The sequence below is a fragment of the Amblyomma mixtum genome, chromosome 7 (genome assembly GCF_055824585.1).
Source record: "Amblyomma mixtum isolate Tamu chromosome 7, ASM5582458v1, whole genome shotgun sequence".
Classification (NCBI taxonomy): Eukaryota; Metazoa; Arthropoda; class Arachnida; order Ixodida; family Ixodidae; genus Amblyomma; species Amblyomma mixtum.
The window spans coordinates 37,755,282-37,775,898 of record NC_143018.1 but is presented as its reverse complement, the minus strand read 5'-3'; the positions used below and the strand labels follow the sequence as shown (position 1 = coordinate 37,775,898).

Sequence of the window (20,617 nt, the reverse complement as noted above, 5' to 3'; positions counted from 1 at the left end):
ACTTTTTGGGCGCGGATTTAGTAGAAGCATTCGCCCTACCAACCGCGTATCATACCGCCACGTGGACTTTTTGCTTATCGAAATCTCTAGTCACAGGACGAAAATGGGGCAAGAGGTAAAACGAAGTCCAGGAGATGCCAGTCACAGCACTTAAGATTTGTTGCTACAAAATATGTTTGTGTTTTTGCGTGCAGACTTAGCCTGAGCGAACAGGCGTGCTAGCTTTGGCAGTGTTGCCTGCTATGTATGAAACGGAGTATAGATTGTACGTCTACAGTGGTAGGTGAGCTATGAATGTTGAGACCACTGCACCTTTGTGATGACATAGCTTGTGGAAGGTCCACATCATTACTTGAAGGGGTGGAGACAGTTTGTTTTTCCCCGTATGTGTTTGCATAGTAATGATACGTATGGCATTAGTAACCATGGATCATGTTTACTGGATAAATAATCTGTAATTGAATTTTTTTTACTCTGTAGTTTTAGTTTCAGGTTGCCAAATGATAGTTGCGGTGTTGCAAGTACAAATCACGCGAGACATGCAAAAGCTGCAATATAATCGCTGCTTTGTTTTTTATTCCCATTAACTCGTATGCTAAACTACTTTAGGAGCCAGATTGATTGAGACTGGACGAGCTATTGTGTTCCAGTTAGGGGTGTCTCGCTTAATCTCTTATTCGTGACGCTGCAACTTCGCTACCGAAACTGTTTGGGAGAAGAAATTCAATGATGGATTATTTACTAAGCATAGGCCATTTTCATGTGATCTGTGTACACTAATGTCTTGTGCATAATTCCAAAGCAGAAATGCGCTAAGAAAAATCAAGAAAATTAAGGCAAAAGGAACTTGTCCCTATCTCCACCGCCAACCATGCGGGACTGGCATTTGCTTGCTAATTTTGAGCAATGATGCTGTCAAAAGGTTGTCACAAAATTGAAACAAGCACAGAAGGCCTTTGAGAGCAACAAGGTGTGGAAAGCTTTATTGGTTTGCATGATAATGTAAGTAGAGATATACTCGTTCCCACAGACGAATGAATACAATGCGGGGGCAAGAGATCCTCAAGAGCAAGGACGTCACATGGTGGAGTACACCAAGTTTTATATATAAAACACAACACTTGCGGCATGCCAGGACTTTGGGAAAGTACTTTTTTTTCTTAAAGGCCCAGCTGTCACAGCCCCACTGTCATCGTTTTTAACAAAATTCAGCAGAACATGACAACATGCCATGTACCACATGACACAAAACTCGACAAGCAGCGAACACGTCAAGATGCAATGCACGACTGTCTTGCGCTGCACACATTAAGAAGGGCCTGCGAGACTGTGGAGTCAAGTACACACGCTAGAAACGAAATAAAATGTCTGGGTGGAAATATGGCACTTATATATAAACAAAGGGTTTTCATTTTCCCCCCGTTTTTTTTTTTATTCCTACCCTTTGAGATGTACGATACACATTGCCATGCATCGCAGCCTGCTCCATCCAAACCATGGTGCTTTTTCACCAGTCGCGGAGACAGGTCATGCTAATCAACATTTTCTCTTTTCGCCAGCTGGATCGCCTCAAAGTGACATGAAATCCCCCCGGCAAGGCATGCCACCACATAAACACCACAAAAGACACATAATAGACAGAACTCATTCATGTAAAAAATGCAACAGGCTCTACATGTCAATGCTTGTAAAAAAAAAAAAACGGAAACTAATGAGGACAAGGCAAGCTGAATGTGGGACCTTGGCTCTGAGTAATACTCGTTTTTTGTCTCCTTTTGGGGGAAACAGTTATGATTGGGTGTGCGGTGCTCACCATAAAAAAAAAAAATTGACACTTGTATCACAGGTAATGAAGGAGCCTGCAGATTTGCGAAACTAGACATAGGTTGCATAAGAGAGTTGTAAAACGTGTTGTTACTGTTAGCCTGCCTTCAAGTCTTGGGTCATGATACTAAAAAGCCGGCTCCCGAAACATCAGTTTTTCAGAAATAAAAAAAATGAGAAGGCCTGATTGGAATCTCTCTTTTTCACCGTAGCTGACATACGCTGGAGCTCCACAGAGCTGCCTTGTTTCCTGCTGCCAATGATCGGAGCTGTAATAAGCAGCATGGACCATTGCGCAGAGGGGTATATATATTGCACATTTATGTTTTGTCTGTTGTTGACCTTTGAGGTACTGGTTGAAGCAGTGTGTGTTTTGCCCAGCAGAGACATATGAGCATTCTGTGAACGAACCACACCTCTAAACAGTCTGCAGAGCTGCTACTGGCACAGATTTAGAGCATTTCGGTATCTTAGCAAATGAATAACTTATGACGCACTTATTGCTATGATGACTTTGGATATGCAAGAACTTTTCGATGACAGCGACGAACACTTTGCAACATTTTGCGCACTTCTTAAGCAATGTGAAGCACTCCCTCTAGAATGCTTGGTGCTGATGCGGTTTGAGAGCACACATTGTTCATGGGAATCAGAGTTATCATACACTAATGAGCTTAAGTACTTGTGCGTCTTTGGCCGGGGCTGAGTATTGCTTCAGCACGACGTGCATTTCAGAAAGGTGTTGGCAACGATACAACATGGGACATTGTCTGGGTGAAAAGTTGAAATTTTGTAAGTAGAATCGGCATTAAGTAGTTCATGCCTCAGTGCAGCCAGCATTACTCTTCAATACCCTGATGCAACGTTTACATGCTGTGCAGTAGCAGTTCTCGGTCAACCAGAGTAGCTTGCAAAAGCAGCCGCTAGCGTAAAACCAGTGCAAAGCCAAGCAGTGCAGCAGAGTGCAGCACGCTCGAGACATTCATGCAGGCTTGCAATGCAGTGGCGGAATGTATAAGCCGTGTGTATATGTGGGTGTGGCTGTGTGTGTAGGATATATATAATATATAGCATCCTATAAAAACAAGACGCGACAAACGCGCAAGACCTTTTCAAGACTCATAAACGTGAACTAGACTCAACGATCCTATAGTGATTTGGCTCAAAGGGAGGGGGGGTACATATTATAACATAAAGAATATAAGGGCACATATGCGAGCATAACAGGAAATGCATAAGTTGCACTCAAATAATGAGCTGTGGCTAAGCAGTCAAAGCGGAAGGCACGCTGGTGCGAGAAAGCTCAAGAAAGAAGACACTGTGTCAAAGCAGGTGTAGCTTGGCCCGCGTGAAACGAGCGGAGGCAAGAAGATGGCATGCGTTTGCATTGGTACGCAACAGTGATATGTGGGATGTATAAGGTGTAGCAGGTTATATTCATTTCACTGGTTCCACTCATTGGTTGTTGTTCACTCATTCGTTCTCATTTACCACAGTGGGTAAGTGCTTCCCTCTTAGTACCGTTCTTCAAAAAGAATTTTAAGCTTTGTTTCTGAGCCAGCAATATATGTTTTGCTGTCAAGGTGTCCCCATGTGAGCCAATGTTTCTGCAGTAGTACAAATCTTGTGCGCTGGCCAACAGATGATGGTTCTCTCTACAAAACTGAAACAAGCTCACAGGAGAGCCGTCATGAAAAATTTTGTTTTCTTTCTCACTCCTTGTGAAAAACAAAAATGGCAGTAACACCTGTCTAATTCTTGTCTAATCAAACTCGCAGCTGCGACAAATTGGTTGAAGCCACAATCTGGATGGAATGCTGTACATCATGCACTCTAGAACAACCATTTTCAGGCATCAGTTGCATACCCTGGAGTTTGCATGAGTGTTCCCTTACAGTGGACTCTTGGCACATTCGCACGGGTGAAAACACTTGGTGGCAGTTCAGCTTTGTGAACTTGATGACCCTCACCTCCACTGAGTGAGTGCTGAAGCTCAGGCGGCAGATTCGTTTGCACTGGCCACTGTCAGATGGTGTGGGCAGGGCATTTTTATTTTTCTTTCTTTTTAAAGCCCTTTGTAACACATGTCAGATGGCGCTCAGTGCTCCGTTCATGTAGAGTTACTGTATAGGCTCCCTACGGAGTCAGAATTGCGTGTAGGTCCGCCATTTTGCTCACGCATGCATTCAAGTTATGAGGGAAAGCCGCCACTCTTGCATGCAGGAGGCATGCTTGGTGCAGCAGTCAGAGGGGATGCTCCCTCAAGTCCACTTTTATTCAGCTGCCGGGCTTGTTCTGTTCTACAAAAAGTACTGCCGCAGTGAGTGACACAGCTTGTTAGTAATGCTCCAGCTGCACGAACGCCTGCCTCAGCAAGCTAACAACAAAATACTCGCCATGTGGATGGGTGGTGCCATCTGTTGTGAACGCCACCAGTCACAAGCACTTTTCAAAAATTAAACAAAACTTGTCAAAACAATGCACGATTTTGATAACAAAAACAACTTTTTAACGCACATGTTCACTAAGATGAAATAAAAGACCACAAAGCACGAGAATGGCTGGTGAACAAGTGGACTTCCAGCAGCAGTCAAGTGCTAAACGGTGTGGAGATGATGGCTTCTCTTCGATGCATGGATGATTTGGAATAGTGTGACCACGTCTGACCAATAGAGGCGCGAGCAGCAGATGGAGAACCAACACGAAACTCTGGCTCCTGTGGGAAGCCTATACAGTAACTCTACATACTTAAGCAGCAGGCTCAGGCAAGAGACGGGCAATGTTTGAAGAGCTGAAGCAAAGCGGGGTTGCTGCAGGCCCCTTGGGAGGAAAATATCAAAACATGTGACAAAGACGCAATAACTTAAGGAGTATTCTTGCTTGCACGTCATCAGATTTACTTTAAAAGCTTGGTAATGGGGCAAGGGCAATGGAGTCAACGTTTAGTGCAAGTATGGCTGCACTTAGCTAAAATGTTTCGTCTGGACCCCTGGGCAACACAAGGGAGATTGTGCTCACACACAGTTGTACATGGTTTTGATGATGTCTGTTCGAAGAAAACAGTTGGCACTACATCGTTTGAATCTATTCGGAGAATTTGGGGGCCTCACCACATTAAAACAGTATCAATTGATTGCTACGCTAATTTTTCCAGATGTTTTTTTAGTGAGCCTGGGAAGCAGCGCTTATACAGCAATGGCGTCCCAGTTTCGTAGGCTCCTGCACAGACAACTGAAAGATATTTAATCTGCAACAGAAATTAAAACTTGATAGCAACATCTCGTGCAATCAGTTCAAAACCCATCATAAAAACCATGCTTGCCTCAGGTGGGTCACAAAACAAAAAGGATGTTTGGTGTAGATAGCTTGACCCTGGAGATGATAAAAACAGGTTTAAAAAAATGAGAAAGACAACAGTTTGCCTCATATCCACAATTGGAATCAGGCTTGAGCCATCATTCAGTTGCCGACAACAGAAGTTGAGTAGTTACTCACAACCATAGAAAAAAAAAAGCACGTAAAGTAATAGACTCATCTGGTTGTCTACCAGATTTGTAATGTATCTTTTTTTTTTTCCCATTTTCTTGGCAAGAGTGGGCTTGAGTGTATGCCTCGGCCAAAAGTTCAGCAGATGGGGCAATGCGGCTCCCCTTTAGAAGTCTGGCCAGAGAGCGAGGCTAAGTAGACAGACGGAGGGTTGCTGCGAACCTGCCTCACCAAATAAGAGGCACATTCGCAAGCACTGTGTTGACCCAGTGTGCTGCTGGGGAGAGGGAGGGAGAAAGTTGTATGGGTGGCCTTGCTCTTGGCATGTGGTCAAAAACGTCGGCACACAGACGAAATATGGTACAACACAGCGGAGTACAGCGGCTTGGTATGTACAGCGGCGGTAGCGGCAAGGCAGGCACTGCTGTGCTCACAGTTCCACCAGCGTCACGTCGATGGAGTCCTCCCCTACGGGCTCCAGCTCAATGATGAAGGTGTCCTCGTTGCAGTAGTGCTTGACCACGTCGTCATCCATTCTTACAGTCACCCTGCAAACATTCAAAGAGGATGCTCACTAAGTGCTTGTGTCACAGCCAGTTTTAACTCCTGCGCACTTCAGCACATCATCATCATCATCAGCCGGACTACACCCACTGCAGGGCAAAGGCCTCTCCCATGTCTCTCCAATTAACCCTGTCCTTTGTCAGTTGCTGCCACTGTATCCCCGCGAACTTCTTAATCTCATCCGCCCACCTAACTTTCTGCCGTCCCCTGCTACGTTTGCTTTCTCTTGGAATCCACTCCATTATCTTGCGGTTATCTTGCCTTCGCATTACATGCCCTGCCCAAGCCCATTTCTTCCTCTTGATTTCAACTAAGATGTAATTATCCCGCGTTTGTTCCCTCACCCACTCCGCCCTCTTACGATCTCTTAATGTTACACCTATCATTTTCCTTTCCATAGCTGGCTGCGTTGTTTTTAACTCAAGCTGAACCCTCTTTGTTAGCCTCCACGTTTCTGCCCCATAGGTGAGTACCGGTAGGATACAGCTGTTGTATACTTTTCTCTTCAGGGATATTGGTAAGCTACCATTCATGATCTGAGAGAACCTGCCCTATGCGCTCCACCCCATTCTTATTCTTCTAGTTATTTCCCTCTCATGATCCGGATCAGCAGTCAGCACAGCCTGCTAGTAATTTCTAAAAACTGGTCTCTAGAGGTAAAATGATGGTGGACATGGGGAAACAGGTGAAGGATGTTATTAGTGACCTCGTTAACTAATTTATAGTAACTTTCTAACTGGGGCCTTTCTTGCAAGTGCTAGTGTACCTCTATGGTGCATCAGTGCACAGAGCCTCCTGTTACTCCCTCAACAGAGCTATCCCTAATAGCAGATGCTGCCCTAGTCGCTTTGGGACGTTAAACCCCATAAACCAAACCAAACTAGGACAAGGTTGCACGTGACGCTGGGCAGTTGCAAGGCAACACGTCCCACTGCCGGATTAGCAGAGAGACGGGTGTGCAGGGAGTGAATGGGCACTTACCCTTTCTTGCATCTCTTAAATATGTTCTTTATACTTGACGCTTCTACTTTGTACTTGCTCTCAATCTGAAAGAGAGAAGGGGTGCTACATGAGTAACATCAGGACAAATTTCCACTGTGGCAGGAGGGAGAGAGTTAAAAGAGAGGGGACTCACCGCTTTCGCTAGACCAGCCAGCGAAGGTGGCACCAAATGAAGAGGATGGAAGTACTCCTCCTTGTCTCGGCGGGCATACAGCAGCACTGCAGACAGAACAGAAAGTGAGGTGGCACTTTAGCGATAACTGTGTTCTTCCATTGCATTGCACAATGCCTCTCAACACTTGAGAAAAAGCGAAATGGCAGAACTTGTAGTTTGGGTGCCATAAAATGCAGCTAAGACAGAACAAGTGCACAGAGAGGAACACAACTAACTGCACCAAAGTAGAAAGCCAGAAACCACACAGCTGGGCAACTCCATAACTTCTCGTACATCCACACAGGTGCACATAAAACATGCAATCAATTCACCTGATCATAAAATCAATTTTCAGTCTTTGATAATCATTGCTGGCCCTGTGCACACATCTCTTCTTTGCTAGCTCATAGCCTTTCCAGGTTATTTCCTTCTATTCACACTTCACTGCTGTAAGACAACCGAACAATTTTTGCAGCTTCGCTCCACACAAGTACATTGCTTTAGCATCTCTCTAGTGTGTGTTGAATTAAATACGTTTTCTCTCTTCAGCCACAAGTTTAAGGGCTCCACAATCTATTGCAAGAACTGGCTTTACTGTAACTTTGTAATGGTTACTTGACATACAATGGGAGAAATAAGATAAGCATAAAACTGGTCAGACCAGTCAGATGCAAGCGCATTGGTTAGAAATCTTATAGTGAACACTTTGTTTTGGAAAAAAAGACTGCAAAAGTTTCTACACTTTGATTCAGTTTTATTTATGTCACGTTTCCTAGTCTTCTCTGATGCAGTCTAACTTCATGCTTGCCTAATGAGAATGAAATGCTTATCTTTATTAACTTTTAGGTACATACTACATTGACACCAGCAGAGACGGTTTCCACAGAAATTACTCAGTTTTCATGCTTAGTAAGCACAAACACACCTATGTTTTCAGGAGCCACGTGATGTCCTTTTTGACGCACCTCACTTGTGAGATTGTGTCTTTAGTTACTAGCATGCCTGTCTTCTATTAAGCTCGTAAGCAAATGACTCTGAACAGTTCACTAATTTGAAAAGCCTGTGTGACAGTTGTAAATCTATTCAACCTACCTCGATCACTCGGGAACACCTTCAGTTTTTTGAGTGGTGGAGAGGTGATTGCAGAGTCATTGGCACATGGTTCCAGCTTCTCTCTCCTTTCGAGCCTGCAAGTAAACAATTTGCTTGTTTTCTGTTCGCTTGTTTTGGTAGTGGGCTTGCTGAAATGGCAATGAACATTCAGCTCAGCACTTCTCATTGTGTGAGAAACAAATCAGACTAACTGAAGCAAGTGCAAAGTTGTTAGAATCATGGCACAAAACTCGCCGCAAACTTTGCAGAAAAAAAAGCTTAACTTCCTCACTGGAATGAGGCAGTATATACGCTAAATTTGTGGTGCAACAGAAATATTGAATTACAAACTTTAAGAAATTCATGTCTAGAAAATTTTATATCGTTAGCAGGCCACAACTTAAGCAGCCAAAAAGAGCTGCGTAACCTAACCTTAACACAACAAACTGGTTATTTATACCTAATTTAAATGGACACCGAGGGAAACTACCCAATTCTTGCTCTCTGTGAAAATTGATTGAAAATTCATTGCCAAGAAAATCGCATTTCAATGTTCTCTCGCCACTCGATTCAAACTACTAGTGTCTGCACCAGAAAGGATGCCATGATCGCAAATCTGAAGTGATGGCTGTCCAAAAAACTGTGTTGATGATGCTCGCTTCTTCCTGCGAGTTTGCTCTATCAACCTTCGCAACCTTTAATGGAAAACAGACTGCCTTCGCCTCGCGCGTCTGGCAGCAAGGGGTAGGCGTTGCTGTGGTTCGCGGCATAACCGACGTCCACGACCGTGTTGCACATTTCGGTACTGGTGACACAAGGTCTGGTGTCGACAAGCGCAGTGTTTGCACCAAGCTAATACTGCTTGCAAGTGTAACACGTGAAATGGCGAAATTTTCATCCAAGTTTTTCTCACCAAAGTGAAGTTCGGGGATATTTCTGACTGCTCAATTATTCAAGACCATTTTTCGGGTACCGTCAAGTTTAAAAAAGTTCTTTGGCAACTGTAACAGTGCTAGTAAGGTAGCAATAGCCACACAATACTACTACAAATAGCACTGAACTTCAAAAATCAAAGCTCAGTCCATTGCAAGTAGCTTAACGGTTAGGCATGAGATGCGAAGACAGCCGTGGAAACATTTTAGCGAGGGTTGCTATGATTGGATACAACTCAAGAATGAAGTGGCAAATGCCTCTCAAAGGAGTGGCCAATGGTGTTGACCTATTAGAGAGTTTTAGTATAGCGGTAGCGTGATAGCGGACCTAAGGGAAATTACGTTAGCGTGCCGCAAGCAACTTATCCCCACAGACAGTTTTAGTGTAGCATTTTGAAAACGCTAAACGCCATCTGCTTGACATGGATGCCAGCGGTCCTTCTAAAATGGTCAACATTGCCGCTAACTTACCAAAGCATAATATTTCCGAGTTTTTTAAACTAATTATTAGTGCAGCGTTCATTTTCGTCTGCAAAATGACCCCAAAATTGAAATAAAATGAAGCAAAAACGTAAATTAGTGGCGCCATCTAGTAAAGGCAATGTTAACTACAAGCCGTTGGAGCACGAATATTTGCCATCACATGACGTCTAATGTTCAAAAACTTGAGGAAAATTTAATATAAACTCTCTTTACATAATTTAAGTCCATAAAACACCGCGAAAAACCTCCAAATCTATTTTTGTCTCGTTCCAGACGTTTTTGCTAGGTTTCTGCTGCGTTTCGGGCCGTTGCAGACGGTAGCAGTGCAGCTTGAGGTTCCATTAGGCTTGCGCGCTCCAGAATCAAGAGCGTATCTCAGAAACTGGGCTGAATTGCAGCTTAAACTTTATCGTCGAAGCAAGGTAAGTCATAGCGAAAAGCAAAAACGCCAGTAGTTGCCAGTAAACATGCCGACCGGAATCGCAAGAGCTGCTGAATCGGCTGAAGCGGGCGGCTCTCGCTTGAAAGGACGCCGCCATGTTTTCACGCTAAGGGCGCAAAATCCGCAACTGCCGCAACGCTAACTTCTGAAAATTGCGTTCGTACGCTAACGCTCTTTCCCCATTAGCGTTCTGCGCATGCGCACTTGGGACCCGCTATTCCGCTATGCACGCAATTACGCAAACCCCGCAATACTAAAACTCTCTATTGTCATAACGCCACAGTCAACCACCTTGCACATGCTAGCACGGCATCTCAGGTGGCTGGCAGGTGCGAGGTGATTGACTGTGACGTCATGACAATAGGTGATGGCCACTGGTTGGACAGCCTCCTGTGAGGAGCACCTGCTGCTCAGTTCTTGAGTTTTATCCGACTATAGCTTAGTTATCACACAAATAACTAAGCTGTCGGATAGCTAACTGTCGGAACAAGCACAGGACTTCCCCAGCTGGTGCACATGAAGCTGCTGCTGCTGCTGCTGTCATCAGCTGCGCGAAGCGACCAACACATATGTACCACGGAAACCAAGACATTGCTGTCAGACTGCGGGGGAAGCGTACCTGGCCTGCCCAAAAATTCCAGGCCAGTCAGCAGCCGTCACAGCAGCAGCTGGTAGCTCATCAGGGGGTAGCTTTAGCTTTCTGCGCACAGAAAAGGATGGGATGACACACACACACTACAAAGCAGTGCAGCTGCAAAAGCGCTAAACAAAGCAGTGTAGTCGAGCCCACTTATAACGACCCTGACGGCCACACGGGCGGCGTTTACTCTATGCGAAGTTCATAGTAAATGGACTTCCTTTGTTACTGAAAAAAATACTAAATCCAACAAAAGTTGAGTTTGTTTAATTAAAAATTGAATTATAGATGTCTATTTCTTAAAAGCAAACTTTATTGCGGCACTTTCCCAGGCCAAGAGCGCAATCATGTTCTTGACTCGAGACCTTTGCTGCAAACATTCCGATTTAGGTATGCTGTATATAACTTAATTGCAGTTGAAACATTACCGACAGCTATGGCAAGTCGGGCTTATTAATCAGATTCATAGCAGTCGGAGCATGCTTGTACTTCCCCTACACTAGCTCAGTTAAAGTGTTTCTCTTATACGTTGACGTCCGTACCAACGAAGTCATCCCAGGAGACATCCGACCTGCTGTACATCAACAGCGCGTTACCGCAAATCTGCAAGCCTCTGATCACGTGCTTTCAACAACATCGTCTGTCATTTGCGGGCCCACACAGGCATGAAGGTAGCCCACCGCACATTCCCACAGAACATACCAGTGATGATGTCTGTGGTCTGCGCACTGTCTGCACGTGGTAGCAGCGTGCAATTTGGAGAGCCGCGACTAGGCAGGCGACACATACCACTCAAGCAAGCGGGAACAGTAAGGAAGTCAAGCTGCTCAAGTCGTTTCCATTGGTTGCTCCCCGACCACGCGCAGAGAGCTTCGCTTTCAACGCTTCCCTTTCTCATCACTGTGCTGACGCTTTGCCTCGTCACCGCACATGCACGAATTAAGCGACCTTGAATGCTATCGCCGTGAGCTTGGCTAGCAGTTGCCTACAGTTGGAGTGCCACCTGTTTCATTTTCATTGCTTTTTTTGTTTCGCCGTGTTTTTCCAAAGTGGTGTCATGGGGGCTGCGAGGCTCAATTCAGTTTCTGCGTTTGCTGGAAGTGCGCGTTTTTCATCTGCAAGGGAGAGTTTTCGGCATCTCCTCATTCGCTATAAACGAGTGGTGCAGTTGGATTGCCATAGCCTTAATACAAATTTTCACAGAAGTGCCGCCCTCATTCGTAATAAGTGAGTGTTCGTTATGTCTGCGGCCGTTATAAGTGGGCCCAACTGTATACATCTTGCGATACATGTTTACCAGCACAATAGAGAGGACAAAATAGATGAGGCACTAGGCTCTAGATTCCATTTTATCATCCTTTGTGATGGTAAAGGCTATGTACCGCAATTTGCGGAACCATCCAGCTTGCCTCAATATGCCAACACTGCACAGCACAGTTCCGAAAAGGCATGCAAGGCACATAGTAAAGCTGCTACGGACAGAGGTACTGGCAAGTACAGGTAATCTTTGAGACAACACAGGGTTCAAAGCAAGTTCAATGTTATTAGGATTCAAGGCGCAGAAGCAGACACACTGGCTTAGAATCTAGAGACATCACCAAATTCACACACACACAGGGAAGGCAAAGAAGGGGGAAAGGTGGGTTGGGAAGGGTTAGGAAGGCCCCGGTACTAAGCGAAGAAATCTGGTGCTGTCGCAAGCAACATATAGAATCTACATGCTTCAGGTGAGGACAACATATGGCTGAACAAGTTATGAAATGTCTGCCGAGTCATTTTAGCCAGAAGGAAGAAAAGGCCAAACATGTCATACTGTCATTTTGAAACATGAATTTTTTTTCTTCAGGTGCCTCTCTACCCTGCAAACACTTGACAAACATTTGTGGGGACTGCAGGATAGACACGAGAGATACTGCAGCGAACGACAAACTTCATAACATGCACGTAATGCATGCGATAGCTGTACGTGATGCTTACTCGGCAGCAGCTTGATCGTCCGGCACGATCACTTGGCTGGTGTAGAAACTGAGTTCCATACCGGATACCTGCCAAATGAAGCAAATTCACATGCACTGACATCAATGCGTGAACAAGGCTTTATTGCGCAACTTGCAAGAAATGCAAAGGAGCCAATGCACCGAGTAGAGCTGCATAGTATGCAGGAAAAGATGTCACGATATTGGAATCCACGACTCATACAAAGCTCACGTCCCTCTTATCTACTGAGATGTGGTGCTAGTTTATTTACAGTCGTCACTGGTAGCAAGAGGCAACTTTCACGTACGTATGACATGACAGTCATAGAGTTATAATATACAGGCTTCGTGTTGCATGCCCTTTAGCGGAAGACGACTGTTGCATCTTTTGACAGCTGTAGTTATAGCTCTATAAGCTATAGCACTGTACCACAGTGCCGCCGTTAGCACTTAGCTGTGTTGCACGAATATTGATGCAAATACCGAATGTTTGCTAAATATTTGATTCGCATTTAATATGGGCATATCACTATTTGATTAGCATTTAATTTGGTTTTTAGCTACATTATTTTATTCGATTCGGTTCTGAAAAAGTACTATTCACACGCCTTTACAAATAAGCTTATTTTCCAGATTAAGGTGGAGGTTTGTTTTCCTGGCTAAAAGCTACGTGCACACGTGAACTGTACATGCAGTACAATACAGGTGGTACAGGAAAACGTTCTACCCACTGCCAAGCATACAGCAGTTGCCTTCAATTACGATTACAATGCACAAATATGTACTATCCGCGCTCAATATGAGTTGCAACGCGCGGTCATCGACCGGGGCTCGTTCCGTGGTGTGCCTCCTCCAAACAGTCGCTCGGAATTCTGGGAGAAACTGCTGTTCCAGGAAACAACAGCACCCCCGCTCAGAGAAAAGTTTCTCCCAGAATTCCGAGCGACTGTTTGGAGGAGGCACACCACGGAACGAACCCCGGTCGATGACCGCGCGTTGCAACTCATATTGAGCGCGATAGTACATAGACTTTAATTAGCAGCCATTCTCAATAAAAAGAACATAAACAAAACATGAAACACTGTCATGCAGATATAGACAAAGAACAGAAATAAATAACCATGAAATTATCAACTTGCTAATCAGTGAACACAGGAAATTATATTTCGACAAAGAAATTTTGCAAATGTGCTCTGTTGTAGCTGGCGTACATGTGTTTAAAAACATGGGGAGGTTATAAGCTACAACTTGCAATTTATATTTAGTACGTAGTGCGAAAAAACATTACAACTCTGCACATAAGCACACTATCAGGAAACTATGCACAGGTTTCCCACCTTGTCTGTGTCCTCACTCGGTGTGAACAGCACTGGAGGTTTGATGAGATCACTCATGGAGTAGAATTCGGACCTATCACAGGACTGGTGGTACATCTCCTCGATTTTCTTGCGGCCATCTGTACACGAGACAACAGGCAGAACACCGCTTAGCCACAGGCACTCGGTTTAATTACATAAGATCGGCGTCATATTAAACACAAACAGGGCAACTGAAACACGGACACAAAAACACAGCAATTTTAGCTGCTGGAAAGGAAGTACAGCCAGGGTCCAGTAACACTCTTCAAAGAACTGTCTTCGCAGGTTCGGAGTGAAAACTCTTATGGTATTCAGCCTCTATCAACTATGATCTTCTCACTTTGCTTTTCATGTTTCAGATGCCTTGTTTGCATTTCATTTGGCATTGATAGTGCAACCCTGCATGAGGACAATTTTTCGCACTCTTTGAAAAAAAAAAAGGGGGGGGGGGGGGGGGGATTGTTGTTCTACTATCTATTATAACAACATAATTTTTTTTTGTTCTTACTGGCTCTCGTGATGCAGAGTTTATGAAATGCATTTTCTTATGAGCTTATGGCTAGTGGGGGATCCACCATGCATAAGTCACTAATAGGCCCCTCTGGCCCACTGCCTGTTGGTTCCTTGACTGTTTTGTTCAAATGTTCAAACATATACGGTAACTTCTGCAATACCAATAAAGGACACTGATTTCAAATTGAATAATATTGGCATGTACATGCATAAAAGATCTAAGAGAACTCCTGAAGTGAGAATACACATTTTCACTGTTTAAACTTCTGTAACCAAATTTTGATTGCTTATTATTGCAAAACTTGCTGGCAAAAACTGCGCATACACTGCTTCTGGCTCACTCTCTACAAGCAGCTAGTCACAGTGAAGGAAGTCAGTAAAATACAGCAAAAACTGATAAAATGAACCGGAATTTGCAAAAAATTTTAATCTGCCTCCTATGTAAAAAGTTTTAGTTACGTTACCGAATTTGCAGAAAAATAATGCGAACTTTTCCTTTCTTTTTTTTTCTTGAATCATGTGCTTCGCAAAGCATCTCCTATTGTATTCGAAACCAAGATACAAACAAGATTTTTTTTCACTGGTCTTCAAGATTGACCTTGACTGACATTGACAAGACCTTGATTGAAGACTGACCAGATTGACACTGACCCTACTCAGCTCTTGAGATGCAAAAAGAGCACAACTTTTGAATCACCTTAAGCAAAGTTTGTGTAAAACTTGGGGCACACACGGGCAAAATGGATGCAATTGCAGTTATTTTTTTGTTTTCATTTTCCTAGAGGCTCAAAATTCCCCCTCACATTATATTTGTGCAAATATGGCAACTCATCAGCACGTCAGCGGCAACTTGAATAGCACTGTTAAAATACAAACCATGAAACTATCAACCAAGCGAGTATTGTTGCAGTGATCAATTCTAGGGACCTCAGTTTGAATTTTGTTAAAAGTGACTTTTGTAATATCTCGACACCTATTGAATACAGAGCAGTAATTTCTCTCAGCATGAAGCCAAGTATGTGAGCACACAATGTTCCAAGCAGATTATTTCATTTTTGCTTCGAAATTTTGTAGAATGTTACTTTGTATTACCACTGTGTCGACATGCTTTTACCATTTAGATTCAATGAGCAATAAAATAAAAAATAAAACATCCGCTTAAAAAATGCTTGCCACACTGTGTTCCTTATTCTTTCTACTATCTAGCAATACATTAATAACAAGTGTATGTAAGCACTTATTCCCAATTTTTCTTTTGTGTTAGCACTTATTCCCATTTTTCTTTTCACAAAAGATTATTGTTTGTTATCATCTTAAAACTAATTGGTTCCCACAAAAACTAATTGCATTTTTGGAATCTGCAGAAAAAACTGCCTAAGCATGCCAAGTTTCATTATTTTGGTTGGAACATAAAAAGAATGCTTTTTAATACCAGTGTTTCCCCTTACAAAAAGCATCCTTTCAAACTTAATCAGGCTACATATTTCTCTTAGCTTTAGCATGTCTCGCTTGACATGTTACAAGCTACACAAGAAGTGCCTGTGAATACGAGGTCTGTGAATGTGCGCATCACACTCTGGAAGAAACAAAGCTAACTGCCTGTGGCGGTGAGTTTCCGCTTGGCCGCTCTCCGCTCCTCGTCACGGGTCTTGCGTTCAGCGCCCTGCAATCAAGCATGGAACACCACACTCAGTATTCTGTTCACAAAAGAACGATTAACAACACTGTCGCATTTTATCTCTATATAAATTCTACACTAATTGAGTAAAAGAGGTCACAATTCGCAGGCAATTAGACAAGAATCAGCGCACAAAAGGTTTTCGCAATAAAAGCATGAAAAGTGCAGTCTCGCAGCACTTATCAATTTAAAACCTAAGCACTGAAGGCAGCATATCGCAGATGACAGCCCATATCATCCCAGTGACAGAAGCACTGTCATGCCTATTCCTTTTCAAGAACCAGCTGAGAGGCAAGCATTATTTTGTTTGTGTTTCCCTGGGCTCCAAGGTAGCGTGCTTATTTTGTTAAGACCTCACATTTCCGAATTTGCACAACAAATCTGCCTTGTGCACGCTGTGTCGCAGCTGTGAATACACACTACATGCTCCAGTGTAAGCATACCAAAGAGTGACTGCGGAAGTTTTACTGCTGGCACACACAATGGCCTTTTGCATGTGTTTCAATGATCCTACCTGTGCACCGTGAGCACTGTTTTTTCTTAAACTCCTCGTGAATCATAATTTATTATTCCGTGCCACTCTCTCAAAGGCAGACAACTTCAACAGCACTAACCAAAGCCATGTAAAACGTATCCCAATAGGCATTACAACACCCCTGGAGGTCCTGTGGACATTCAGGATGTCCACAGGACGTCCAAGGGAGGTTCAGTGTCCTCGGGATGTGTCGAGCTCTGATAAGGAATGGATTGAAATACTGTGCTTACACTTCAGAAGCAAAGGCAACAGACCCAAGTAATATACCTGGAATAATATTGTGTCTGTGTCCTCTGTTCAAGCCCTACAGCTTGTATTTAGCAACCAATGGCATGTGAGAAAAGAAATGGGTGCAAGGCTAACATGAATCTATGCTTGGTTCTTGCTTATAGCAATGTTTGGTCTCTGGCTCAGAGTCATGAGGTAGTATGTGGAATGTTGGCAGCGTACCTTGTCGCAGAAGACTTTGATTTGGCAGTAGCCTCGGTGGACTGGGGTGCAGCTTTCCCTGTATTCATCGTAGGTGTCGATTTGCAGGTGCAGAGGCAGACCCTACATGCAAAAGCAAGAAAGATGATCACATACGCGTTCACTGTTTGGTGCAGATGCTCAAGCATGCTTCTGTGCATGATGCATGATGTATGCATGCAGCACTGGCACATTGAAGTCGTTAGCTATGTTTGGCACCAATTTCAGCAAAGGAATGGCTTGTCAGTAGGGGGTATGTAACGCATCTCACCTTGACACCCTTTTGGTTACTGAAGTCTGTGCTAAGGCACTGCACAGCCACGTTCACCTGCAAAGGAAGCATGCGAAAATTGTAAGAATTCAGGCAAATTCAACGCAAACAGACAGGTATACAGAGGAAGGATTGCCAAATGACTGAGCCACTTTCTGGGAACCAGAGATTTTACTGACAGAAGGAGCGATTTATATTCCCTTGTGATCAGTGCAAGAAAAAAAAAAAGGAATATGAAGAAAAACATGTAAGGCAAAAGCATATCTAAGGTGTAACACCCGTTTCTTTTCTCGAAACCGAGAGAGGTTTTAGACTACCTGGCCCGGGCTTCGGACTGCCATCGGCGAAATCCATGATGGCAGCTAGAAGTGCTTTCACACACATGTCGCTTCTCTTCCTGGGATGCTTCCTCGTTACACACAGAATATCCTCATGGCAAAATTGTGTCATTCAAAACACTAGTTGCTTTCAAGTTCCAACTGATACATCAGCAACAAAATAAATACACTACCTGCACGGAAATTTTAAGAGTTTTTTACCAAGACATCAAACGATGAAAAGCAACATACCTTGGCGGGGCTTTCGAGGGGGTTCCAATAGAATGCAATGGCATTGTGAGTGACTTCCTCAATTTGGCCTATAATGCCCATGCTGTTCTTCGTGTCTGCAAAAATGATGGTTGAAAAAAAATCAATACGCTTGGTGAGGCATGGTGCCGATCATTTTCAAATGGTAGCTAAAGCTAGCACCCTTAAGTTAAGTTCCGGGAGTAAAATTTTTCATTACAAAGTGCACAATTTTCAAACTATCTTCTAACTAGTATATAACAAATGCTTCATCGCACAGAATGAAAATTTCAAAAGTTTGTTGTGATAATTCTCAACGTGCAGTATCCAATTATGAGGGCTCTGATCCCAAAAAATGCAAACAAGTGCTGGTAGGCAAATGGAATTAAAGGGTTTATGATATTATCAGGCACTTTTTCACAACTGACTATTCGCTGCTGCTACCGACGTTTTTTCAGAGGCTTCAAAGGTGATTTCTCCAAGAGGTTTTATCTCCTTCTGCATTCTACAAACATAGCTCTGGAGCATGGCCACTGATTATAACGCCACCTTAAACAGTATAATCTACAACATACACCCTGTGAAAGAATTTGCTCCATCTCCAAGTTCGAACCTGACCACATACAACCGGTCAAACGCATGTAAGCAAAAAGATGCATAATACTTCGTTAATTTGCAAGTGCAATTTGCCAAGGGCACACATATGTAGCTCATCAGCAACCATCGCAGGACACATTTTCAGTGCATCTAATATGTATGTTGCACAGTCTAATTTTTCTTTTATTGCTTTGCAAGACAAACTACCATATAGATCACACACTTGTAGTATTCAAGTCCGCACCTTGCCACCAATTTGACCAAATCCAAATTTTAAAAATTCTCAGCCTTACAAAAAAAATTGACTGTTTCCAGCACACGAAGGTTATGAAGCAGCATTCTAAAAATTTGCACACAATACTGAGCATACATATATAATAAAATTAAGTGCACATTCCTCGAACTTATGTCAGATGTCTGTTCGACATTGCCTCAGGAGGTGACCACAATGTGCAAATATGAAAATTAATAATTAGAATAAACAGCCAGCAAAAGCAAAGAAAGTTTACCCAGGTCGTACAAGAAAACACTAGTTTCGAGATGAGTAGCTGATGCAGGTGCAGACATTACATTGCAGACTGCAGCAAAATGCAAGAAACACAGTCGCTCAGATGAACTTGCTTTGAGATGCAAGTGCAATAACCAAAATGCAAGAATTGAAGTGTTGTACTACTCACGTGACGTCTGCAATGCAGAAAACGAAAAAAAATAGTAAGCGAAGTGTTAGTAGCTGAAGGCTGTGAAAGTTGCTCACATTAGTTTTTGTTTGGTTCCTCACTTGTTCATTAAGGGGGGACCCTGGTCTTGAAAATTTTTTTTATTAATCTAGATATAGTAATGAAATTTTCAGGCCACATGTATTTTTGTGTGCTGATTTTAGATATGTCATTTAATTTTGTGTAAAACAATTGCTTGAGCACTTGTGCAGATTTTATGCAAGTCTTTTGGAGAGAGCATATAAGAAAACTTGCTGCAGGAAACTCGCTGAAATGCATGCCACTGGGCTCTTTGACACCAAGGAATGCAATAAGGGTAATATTATCATCCTGGCTATCATAGAACTTGAGTTATAGGGTACTGAAGCTGCCACTTCACAAACAGGAATACACACTTTTCTTCTCATTTCTGAAGCGACAACTTCAAAACTCTTACAACTCAAGTTCTATGATAGCCAGGACGATAATTTTACCCTTATTGCATTCCTTGGTGTCAAGAGAACCCAATGGCATGCATTTCAGCGAGTTTCCTGCAGCAAATTTTATGCAACACTTTTCCCAAAATACTTGCACAAAAATTGCACAAGTGCTCAAGGAATTGTTTTACACAAAATTAAATGACATATCCAGAACCAGCGCACAAAACTACATGTGGCCTGGAAATTTCATAACTGTGACTTCATTAATAAAATTGTTTTTTCAAAGACCAGGGTCCCCCCTTAAGAGTACATACACCCTGTAAACAAATAACTTACCGGCATCGAGGATTCGTTGTTTGACGCTGTGCTGCCGGCTATGCCAGAATTGCCAGGCTTTGATTTCATCTTCAGGAGACTTCTCCTCTCGGAACACAAGCATGATGAGGCTCTGGAAGATGCGAGAGAAGGATAAGTGAACTTTCGAAACTGAGGCTGTGCTATACCCTTCTCTCTACTGCTGCATTGATCCATTCCTCTCAGCTGGCGTAGCTGAATGAATGTACCCATTTTCTCTTATATTTATATTGTTTTAAGCAGGTATTTAAAAATTGTGAAAGGTCTTTCAAGTAATCTGACATGAGTTTCAGCATCAGCTGTTAGAGGGATTATGTTGTGTAAGGGAACTTAAGCGGTGCTCCCCAGTAGCGCTCCCACTGAATGAGTCATGTTACATGGCCCATTAATATGACCGACTGATCATGCGATAACAAAGGGTCATATGATCTTGCTACGTGTTGTCATTTCAAGCGGATGATGACCGTGACATCTCAGGGATTACTTATTTGTAGGGGTGTGCGAATATCAAATTTTTCTAATACAAATCGAATACGAATACTTAGTTCCG

At 43.2% G+C, this 20,617-nt stretch overlaps 1 protein-coding gene across 5 annotated transcripts in view; it reads right to left on the bottom strand.

The window, feature by feature from the left end:
• Positions 1–955: 955 nt before the first annotated feature.
• The window catches only part of grh (grainy head), a 182,089-nt gene continuing 162,427 nt past the window's right edge, over positions 956–20,617 (bottom strand). For 3 of the 5 annotated variants that reach the window (XM_089552267.1, XM_089552269.1, XM_089552270.1), the window contains 12 exons: positions 20,050–20,161; positions 17,985–18,079; positions 17,416–17,472; positions 17,127–17,228; positions 16,060–16,126; positions 13,930–14,048; positions 12,594–12,661; positions 10,599–10,679; positions 8,123–8,217; positions 7,010–7,095; positions 6,856–6,920; positions 956–5,858 (listed from right to left, as the gene is read on the bottom strand). In XM_089552267.1, coding sequence (XP_089408393.1) covers positions 5,741–5,858; positions 6,856–6,920; positions 7,010–7,095; positions 8,123–8,217; positions 10,599–10,679; positions 12,594–12,661; positions 13,930–14,048; positions 16,060–16,126; positions 17,127–17,228; positions 17,416–17,472; positions 17,985–18,079; positions 20,050–20,161 — 1,065 coding nt within the window. In that variant the 3' untranslated portion in view covers positions 956–5,740. The remainder of the gene's footprint in view (positions 5,859–6,855; positions 6,921–7,009; positions 7,096–8,122; positions 8,218–10,598; positions 10,680–12,593; positions 12,662–13,929; positions 14,049–16,059; positions 16,127–17,126; positions 17,229–17,415; positions 17,473–17,984; positions 18,080–20,049; positions 20,162–20,617) is intronic. The other 2 variants (XM_089552268.1, XM_089552271.1) reach the window with 2 other exon arrangements.